Source organism: Eupeodes corollae, chromosome 3, assembly GCF_945859685.1.
Source record: "Eupeodes corollae chromosome 3, idEupCoro1.1, whole genome shotgun sequence".
NCBI lineage: Eukaryota > Metazoa > Arthropoda > Insecta > Diptera > Syrphidae > Eupeodes > Eupeodes corollae.
In genome coordinates this window covers 30,184,400-30,195,103 of record NC_079149.1, presented here as the reverse complement: position 1 = coordinate 30,195,103, position 10,704 = coordinate 30,184,400, and the positions used below count along the sequence as shown (strand labels likewise).

The 10,704-nt window shown below is 32.6% G+C and overlaps 1 protein-coding gene across 4 annotated transcripts in view; it reads left to right on the top strand.

Moving 5' to 3' along the window:
* Positions 1-648: 648 nt before the first annotated feature.
* LOC129952343 (uncharacterized) overlaps positions 649-10,704 on the top strand; it is a 45,430-nt gene continuing 35,374 nt past the window's right edge. For all 4 annotated transcript variants that reach the window (XR_008782297.1, XR_008782298.1, XM_056064881.1 and 1 more), the window contains exon 1: positions 649-3,508. Coding sequence is in view for 2 of the 4 variants with exons in the window: in XM_056064881.1 (XP_055920856.1) it covers positions 674-3,508 (2,835 nt within the window). In the remaining 2 variants the exon portion in view is untranslated. The remainder of the gene's footprint in view (positions 3,509-10,704) is intronic.

Genomic DNA, 10,704 nt, shown 5'->3' with positions numbered 1-10,704 from the left:
CCTCCATAGGAATACCGAATCCGAATCAGAGCCTCAAAGCACAAACTCAACCATCCAAATCCATACTATCAACTTTACTGCATTTTTCCTCGGTTAGTCCACTCCGATCCGTGTCGCGGTAAACGTCTCGTCTTCGTCGCAGCGCAGTTGTCTTTATAATATTATTCGTATTCTTAATAATCTCGCTAAACGCGTACGCATGCGGTCTTGATTTGAAGACAAAAAAAAATCTATCTGTGAGATACTTTTCTCGTTTTTTTTGCGTGATTAATTTATTTTAATGAAATAAAAAAAATCAACAAAAAGAAATTAAATATTTATAAAATTTCGGGTTGCGTATCTCTGAATTACAATTAAAGTTGTTTTTTTGATTGAATTTGTATCTGAGAGATACATTTGAAATCTATCTTTATGATTTGCTCGAAGTTTTGTTAAACGTTTTTGCTTAGTGCTAAAAATATGAAAAAATGAAAAAATCCTTTTGAATGTTTAAATAATTGTTAAAAAATTGAGAATTCGTGTAAAAGTCAAAGTTTTGAAAAAGAATTCTTGAAAAATAAAAAAAAACGGAGATATTTTGTGTTTTTGAAATTATAGAAAAATCTTTTTTAAGTGATGTTTGATTAACTTGCCTCCCTTAAATCTTGTAATTAACCTCAACCTTAAAAACGAAATGCCAATAGGCCGCTTGGAACAAAGCATTCGAAAGCCATCTTCCCTGGAGACTCTTTGCATTAGTACGAATAGTACTCTAGAATCTCGTCTCTCCAGCAATGACATACCCAAAATGGAGCTACTCAAAATCAATTATGTCAATCAGTGTAAACAGGCAGTTTCTGTTACAAGATCAACTCCTTCCCCAAGATCACCAATTGCATCATCATCAGCATCATCGTCTCCCACGTCTAAGCCCCGGATAGAGAGTGATCCAACTCGGGATTATAGATTTCTGGGCTATAAGAGACCCAATAGTCATCCAGAGATGCTGTCGAAGAAAGATTCATCGGTGACTATGATCGAGAAGTCACACCATGAAACTTGGGATTTTCTTCAGAATAAACGAGCCATTCCAACAGCAGCAGCGTCGTCACCAATCGAAGTCGCTGGATCTTCATCAGATTGTCGGGATTGTTGTTCGGAATGTTCGGATTGTTCATCTGGAACCACAGACTCACTGTCATGTTCAGGAGCAGTGGAAAAGAGCAACAGTTGGAATTATCGCTCAAAGTTTGACATTCCCAAGAAGCCAGAATCTGTCAGTATACCCCGAACAGAGCGTTATACAAAAATCGATTCAGTCGATAGGAGAGATCATGAAAAGGTTCAGATGAGGCATCCAAACTCTATAATAGGTGCAAAATCATCCTCGGATGTGTCGAAAATTCAGCGGATGTTCGAGTCGGCTAGCCAACATCAGAGAAATCATCATGTGCCTAAGCGAGAATCACTTGATTCTGAGCCTTCGCGGAAATTGAACTCAAGACAGGCCGATTCTCCTCGACGAAGGACTTTCTCGCCAGCTGGGAGTGATGAGAGAATAAAAAGACTGGAAGGCCAACCTTACGACTCAGACTGTTGTGAATGTAAAAGTAATCGAAAGCTTCTGAGTGATCAAAAATCGATCTCCAGAATTCCCAAGAAGGTGGATTCTAACGATCAATTGAGTCGACAAAATAAAAAAATGATGGATCATAAGGCTGAAAGTAAAGACATTCCAGGAAAGCAGTTCAAAAAGCAAGATGTACATCAAATTCTAAGTCGACAAATATCTGCGGATGTTAAGGCTTTATCAAAAAATTACTCCGAACCAACAGAAACGAGAAGCTGGGAGATTAGCAAAGAAAAATCAAAGAGCGAGCCCAATGAACTCGTAACCTGGCAGGCTCAAAAACAAGCCGAGACGAAAAGTCGAAGAGATTCAAGTGATTTCGAGTATCACCCTCGAAATGAATCCAATGAACAATTCAATCGCCAGATAAAGAAAATGTTCCAAACCTCTGAGGGCATTTCTTCCACATCCATCAATCGCAATCGATTTTATGACTCTTCACCGAGTTCAGACAACGATTTGCCACAGATAATCGATTCGAAGATGCTCCGCAAGCGGAATCCACATCAAATCAAAGTCGAACGTATTCACATTCGAAAGAAACGTCAACCCCTGCTGATCATTAATCAGCTCTCCGATTCCTCATCGCCAACTACCGCCGCTGCCGATCATTATTGCGAAAAATCTTCAAACAATAACGTTGATAAGTCTAAAAACACGTGTGGCTTCAAGAAGTGCACTTTCTCGAACTGCCCGATGTCAGCAAACGATCCTCACAACACTAATGACAGTCCGAAAGATCAATTGGTCAAGGAGAATAACAAGAAAAACCTTGAGAAGTCAACCTCTTCACAGACCACCACGGAGAAGAAGATCATTTTGGCTTCACCAATGACCCAAAAGAAAAAGCTATCCACGGTTGATGATGATGGCGATGGCGATCACCATCAACGAATCGAGGATCAAGTGACAATTGTGATCAATCGGGGTCAACAGAGCAGCGGTGACCCTAATGATGTTCAGAATTTCAGCAATAAAAATCTAACAAAAGCAACAACTGATGAGCTATTAGCGCCATCTGTGCTCAACAATACGATCGTGATCAAGTCGCCATCAAGCGAGAAGATCAGCAATGTGGATGTCAATTTGATGAACATCCAGAATCGTAAGTTCAATGATCTAAAGAACATCAATCATTGGACGGAGGAAGCAGAGAATGCTGGTGGTCATCATCATCGATCACAACAGCAAGCCCACAGCGGCGGCATCTCCAGCAGCGATCACGTGCGGAATAGCGTTAAGATTTTCGTTCGCAATTATCCCGTTAACAGTTGCTCATCATCGACAACGTCGACGTCGTCGTCTGCCGATAGTAATTCCTTGTCGTCTGCCGATGCCGACGACCGGGGGCGACGTGTAGGTAATGGCGTTGGTGATCTTATCAAACGATACGACTCCCAACAGACGGCGAGTGGCTCGAGTTGTGTGACATTGTCTTCATCATCGGCGGCAGACGATGAAGAGTACGACGATGATGATGGCTCCGGAAGTGCCCTATCTGCGGATCTGCGAAAATACCAATCGGATTGTAGTAGCAGTAGTAATTGTAGTTTATCTGTTTTGGTTCCTGCCTCCGTGTCATCGGCAACGTCGTCATCAAGAGGAACGGCGACAATTCAAAGTGTCTTCCCGCCCTCCTCGACGAAATTCGGTTGCGATGGTGGGATTTTTTGGAATAATTGTTATTTCTATGATGGAGATAAGAGTAATTACTGTTGTTCGGCGATAAGTTGTGATGATGAAAATTGTCCGTACTACGATTTGGAAGATGACGAAACTGCAGCGCATCAATCTTCGGATAAAGTTGATGGTTGTTGCAAGGAGAAAGGGACTAAGCAAAAAGTGACACCCGTCTCCGCCGCCGTGGTGGTGGTAGGAAAGAACCGGAGTCCAAGAAAGGTTTGTACATCAGTTTTGTCACTTTCATATTTTTAAATGTTAATTTGGAAAAAAAAGTAGAGAAAACAAAATAGCTGAAAAATTAGTAATTCCAAAAGTTTGCATTTTATGTCCCAAAATGTCATTTGAGCATTTTCAAAATGTCAAATAGTTTGAAAATTAGATACTTATGTGATTGTCAAATTGAGAAAGGTGCAAGAACATCCCCAACTTAATTGTTTACACAAAGATTTAAATTGAATTTATTGTAAGACATAATTAGGACACATTTTTCGGTCTTTTGAAAGATATGAAGTTTTTTCTTGTCATTTATGTCATTATTTCCTATATTCAACTTCAAGAATTTAAGATTAAAACTATTTTCTATGCTGTCCCAATTTAAAAACCAAATATCCTAAATTGAAGGTAGATCAAAATATTTGTGACAAATTTGTAGAATATAATTCCAAGTTATTTGGAGAATGATACATTTTTATGATAATCTTAACAAATAATAAAGTATACAAAATTTTGTAAGCTAATAAATTATGTCCCAAACTCTTACAATTAAATTCTAAAGTGTCCCAAAATTGTGTTTTAAACGGTTTCAAATACCAAAAAATATAATTTTATGGATTTTACCTCTAATAGACATTTCTGACAGTGTTTGCTGTCCCAAGGTCTTATCATCAAATGTCCTAAACATGGCGCAGTTTAGTAAAATGAATGTCTAACAATATTAATAATTTTGTACAATACCATGCATTGAACATTTTGCAACAAAAAAATTGTCAGCTTATAAATCCCGAATTATGTTTTAACACTTATACTTTTATTGAAAAGTGACCTAACCTTCCGGATAATTTTACAAATAAAAATTGTTAGTTAAAGTGGTTATAAGTTATTTGGGACATATTATATTCTGAGCCTGAACATATTTTCTGATGTTGAACATGTTTAAGAGATTTAAAATAATTTTAAAAGTGATAACTTTGACACAAAAATTTGCTGTCAATAGCTAAAGTCTTGTCCCAATGTTGTACAATTTCATTCCAAACGTATCCTGAGCGTCAAACGTCTAAAAATTGTGTGTACAGGTGATTGTAATACATATTTCTGTAAATTATATCCTTACAATGATTTGCATGTTCAGAGCTAAATGATTGTAAGACACTTGGGATAAAATCTTTAGATAAGAACAATAAAACTGCTGTCCCAAAGTCCTTAAGAAAAAAGCTTATATTCCTTATTAAAGGCAAGTTCTTGGTTTCTAATCATGCATTACGTCTTTTATTTGAACAAAAATACACCTTAAGTATTTCCAAGTCTCAAATCAAAGCGTATACCACGCCTTGCATCAAATTTGAATGTGCCTTACTTTTTTCAATAGACGAAACATTTTAATTCGAATTTTATATGCATTTAAAATTAAATACACAAATCATCAATTACTTTCAGTACAACACCTTCATTTATAACCATGAAATTAAGATATCTTGACAATCTAATTAATTTAAGTCATTGTGCGTTAACCCTAATCTTATTTGAGAAAAATAAACCGTTGCCTTTTTCTATTTACCGATCTATTGAGCCCACATTTAAATCACAATGTGCGTCTTACCGTGGATGCACCACAATACAGAGATCCCTATCTTTCTATGAATTTTCATTTGGATCTTTGGACTTGCTAAGCATACCTATATTCAAATCATTCATACATATTTTAAGGTCACCAAACATCTCGGCTATAATTGGGTCATCCACACATCGTCGCATCGTCCAAGAACAGATGAATAATCCAATTAAAGAACAAGTCTTGTATCACTGAATGCATTCATCGTGTTTTAAATTGTGGTTATATGGTGAATACAACTTTAATGGCTACTCGACTATAGACCGTTAATAACACACAATTTTGTGACGTGCGTCGTTGGTTGTTGTTGGTTGCTCGTACCCCATATTTATGTAGATTTTTATCAACAACTTAATATAAAATACAAGTTTTTATTTTATTTTTTCTTCTATTAGAAGCTTTGGTTTTATTCTGCCTAAATCAGTTGAATCCAGTGCAAGAATTTATTAACTGGTTTTAAATGGTTGTTTTTGTTGTTGTTGTTGGTTGGTTTTGAATTTGATTTTGATTTGTTTGAATATTTTCCGTTGGAATAAGTTTGTAAAGCAGGACAATGTACGGTAGATTTTTGATTTACGATAAAACACAATTTATGCATTATTAAAATTTAAATTTAAATTTGAAAAGAAATTTTATTTCTATAGAACGATCGAGCGGTATTAATTTTTAATTGTGTTGTTTTATGGAGATGTGATTTGTATTCTATAAAATGGGCTTGTAATGTGATATTTTTTTTTAATTTACATAATTGCCATCACCACCGATTATAAATAATGTATGCATTCAAAGAATTCAGATTCGGTCAATCACATAATTTAAGACCTTGGCATACTTTTGTTTTTGTTTTTGGCAGATTTGGTAGCCGCTATGTGCGTTATGTGTAAACGAGAATTATGTTAAAATTAACTTAATTAGGTTATGAGAAATGTAAATAAAGGTTTTGTTACCATCATGATAAAAACATAATTTTGGGCATTTCAAGAGTTTATTTTTTAATTAAAGGTCTAATGGAAAAAAATTGATGTTTTCATTTATTTTTGTCTTGTTGATTTATTTAAAACCATAAAATTCACATCATTGAATGCAACGTAACCCACCCACAATGAAGAAGTCAGGTCTTAGTGAAACTTTATTCAAATTTGTTTTTAATTAACATGCAATGGCAAATATACACCACTGACATATAGACTCTCATATCAGGTATTAAATTTGATGGAAAGCCTGTATGCAAAGAAAAAGTATCAGATTTTTCTTGAAATTTCCCACAATCAAATTTACAAGGGATACTAACTTGAAAAATGAATGTAATTAAGTCTCCATGTATATATTTAAAAGTTCAATGATCAATATGATGTTAGGTATTAAAAGTACAGTGCCCTATTATATAAGTTTCTGTACATTTATTTTTAATTGGGATTATTGTTAAAAATCAAGTGAACTATGGAAAAAATATTAAGAAAATTGTAGTGTTTACTTTTTAAACAATGTGAATCATTTCATATTCGTTTGACTTAATGCAAAGTTGCAAATTTTTAAACATAACAATATACTCGTATGTGTTTTTGTAAGGAATCAAAAATTTACCTGTTAGATATCTATCTCCTTCTATTTTTAATCGAATACCATTAACTTAACTTCATTTGATTAAAAAAAAATTAGCTCAGAAGCCATATTGATTAAGCAAATTACTTAAAGTTAATGTAGATATTTTGTGATTTCAAATTTAGAAAATATTTAGAGATAGTAAAAATCGTTTGAAATAAGTACAATTGTCATCAAGTTTTAAATAACTTAGCAATTCAATTTAAAATGTTATACCAGAATATTTAAAAAAAATTGATGTAAGGTTTTGTAAGACTCGACCTTTTAAAATGTTTTTAAAAAAATAAATAAAGAGAAGTTGCACTTTATTACTTGTAAGATGAAACATTTATGCTCGGATTCAGAGTCCATGATCCAGCAATGCATCTTATTTCAAAATAGACGTTACTTGACATACTTTTTTGACACTACGTTAAATTTTTGTTTTAGTTTATTAAATGATAATTTTGACTTTTCGACGTTTCAAGGTCCCTGGAGTCAAAATAAAAGATTTTTAGAAAGATGTCTGCGCGTGCGTGTGTACATACATACGTATATCCGTACGTTTGCGACGTTTTTTTCGTCTTCCATAGCTCAAAAACCAGAAGAGATATCGACTTCAAATAAGTTTTGTTATACAGATAATAATGCAGAAAGATGCAGAAAGGGCACTTAAGAAAATTGTGTGGGTGGTTTTCTTACCATAGCAGTTTAAAAAAAAGTGAACATTTTGGTTAACCCTAAATATCTCAAGAATCAATGGCACTAGAGACTTGAATTAAATTTTATATTTTATGTTGTAACGTGATACCAAACATACATATTTTTGGAAAAAAATCATGTCACCTCGAAAATTTTACGAATGCACAAAACAATTTTGTGCAACGAAAAATAAGAAATAAAACTTTAAAAAAAACTCTACTCAAAGTTGGTAAAAATTTACTTTCGAGTCAAATAGCTTTTCGAAAATTAAAAATATTGTCTTCAAATTTCTTTTTTTTTTTCACAGAAAATATTGTTTTCGATATTCAGTTGTTCAATTTGTAAAAATTTAAGAAATACTACTAAAATTGGTAAAAATTTGTTTTCGACTTAAAATCTATTTAACAAAACTAAATTTTCAAACTAAACTATTTCTTTATACAAAAAATATTACTCGTAAATTTAAAATTTGTAAGAATAATTCAACTGACAACTTTTTAAACCCAACGCGAAAACCTACAAACTTTTAAGCAAGACAAATCGACAGACGGGATGGGAAGTTATCAGTGTGGGTCGCATCCCAGTCTTTTTTTTATTTGTATATTTGCAAACATTTCAAATAAGCAAGTTTTGTATTGTCAAGTTCAAGAAAAACGTGACTTCAATAGTCAACTTATTTTGAAAATAACAAAAATATATACATACATATAAGTACTCCTTCATAAAAGAACGATATTTAAATCAACAAAAATAAAAGAACAATTCGTTGTAAAGAAATCAAATAAATAAAAATAAGTACACATACACCCCAGTGTACATTAAAAAATGTTTGTAATGTTTAGTTATATATTAATGATCAAAAATTGTTGAAGTGGTCTAGATCAATTTAAAAAGAAATAAAATAAACAAAATGAACTTTATATTGAAGGAGGAGTAATTTTATTTGAAAAAAAAGACCAGAAAAGTATAGCCACAAATTAAGGGAAGTCTCGGGCTTACCTTATTCAAGTAAAACCAGATACAGTGTTATCCATTTTGCGGTTTTAAAATTCAACGTCAACAAAACGCATATAAAATATTTTGTTCATGATATTTCTTTTTTATAATAAAATTTTAACTTTGACATTATGAGTGAAACACCACATAATCAAAATGACTACCACGAGAATTGTTACAAGCATCAATTCTATTGAGGTAATTTTCGACAATACTTTTGACACATATAAGCCGGTATATCAGCCATAGCTTCACAAAAAATAAGTCCAGCATTGTCAAATCGCATGGTGGCCAGTTGATATCGCCATGACGAGAAATTCAACGGCCAGGAAATGTTTCTTGAAATAAAGTCATACTAGATCGATCTGTGTGGCATGTGGCACCGTCTTGTTGAAACTACATGTGTTCTAAGTCGTATTTTCTTCAATAGCAGGCAAAACAAAAGTCGGTTATATTATGACCAAAACGCTCCGAATTGACGTGACAGTGGTTCCAACGTACTTTTCGAATACGTTAAGTCGAATCACACCTCCGGACCAAAGAGGGCACCAAACATTGAATTTTTGTGGATGTAATGGCCTCTATTCAATTACTTGAGGATTCTTAGAACCCCAAATACACCGAGCAAGAAATATGCTTTGTCGCTGAAGAAAATTTTGTTCGAAAAATCGCAGTCCACCGCCAGTTGTTTTAGCACCCATTTGATGAATCTACGACGCACAGTCATATCTATCCTCTTAAACTGTATGTTAAAGTACTCTTAGATAACCCGAGCGTATGATTTAAAAGTTATTTTTAACATACATATATATTTTATGTTCTGATTTACAAGCCCTCAAAGTTGAAAAATAATTTTACTGAAATTGCGAAATTTTCAGCAAATTTTGAGATGTTTTTTTCGAAGTTTCTTTAAATAAATTCTCTCACTCCTTCAATAATTTAATTGGTCTATTTTTTTGATTATCTAAAAAAAATAAGTATTGGTTATTTATAAAAGAAACCTGCTATAAGTAGTCTGAAGCTTTAGTACTAAGAAAAAATCCTTTTTTACCTTTTTGATTTAAAAAAAAAAGCGCCAAAAGATACCAAAAACGCAGATACGCCACCATATGCTCTATACATTCATATTAAAGCACAAACAAAATCAGCTGCAGATACGTGCAGATGTGGAAGGTATGCTCAAAAATGTTTCAGTGAATCGTATTTCAAAAAACTCCGTTTTGACGGTGGTGTATACCAATAAGTTTGATGTCTTTGGTATTAATTGTCAAAATAAACTGGTTAAGGCCATTATTTTATCTTTAATTCAGCGGTTTACTGTTATCCTTGAAGTAATAACGTCGAATGAAAAAAAAATGAAAATAAAATGTTAAGATTTTACTAAAGAAAACTTTTATTTAAATTTAACATCAAAACCCTCAAATTTTACAAAAATTTCAATAACACAATATGTGGCTGTGGTAGAATCACCATTTTTGTAGTAGGTTTTAAACGATCTATTTTCGAAAATGCCAGACTTTCAAAAAAACAAAAACTGGTTTAACAAATAAGTTTAACAGTTGTCGAATTCCAGCTATGTACTTTTGAAACCACAAATGAATAACCTGTTATTAAAATAAGGAAATCAATTGCCTTGACTGTAATTTAAAATTAATTTCCCTCAAGAACTTAAATAAATCCATTAAAATGTTCAATAAATGCTTTTCTTCAATTACAATTACAATTAATTGAAATGAGTATCTTTTCGAATACAATTGCAAGTAATTAAAAAAAATATTTGTTTCAATAATAATTACATTTTCAATCAGAATTACTTGTAATTTTATTGCAAAAAAAGTCAGTTACTAATGCAATCAATTACAGAAATGAAATCTTAACCATTATTTCTTAACTCTGGTACATAAACCAAATAAGCTCTAAAAATAGTACATAATATCATAGCTTTCATAATGTGGCTAATTTGAAGAAATAATATCTGAATCAATTCTTACAAAAAGAGGATGGGATGCTACTTAAACTTGCCATTCGTGACCGTTTGTAGATTTGTCTAAAAGTTTAACATAATATTAATAACAACGATTTATGTTAAATAACAAAATTTGAAGTTGTTCTTTTCATGTTTAAAAAATAAATTGGTCAGTTAAATTTTTCTAAAACATTTACTTAAAGTTTGCAACAATATTTCACTATAAAAATGAGTTTGATTCTAGAACTGTTTTATCTACGGAGATTTTTATTCAAATACCATTTTTTATTACTTTTTGAAAGTTTTAGATATTTCCAATTATCTTGCGTTAACAACAAA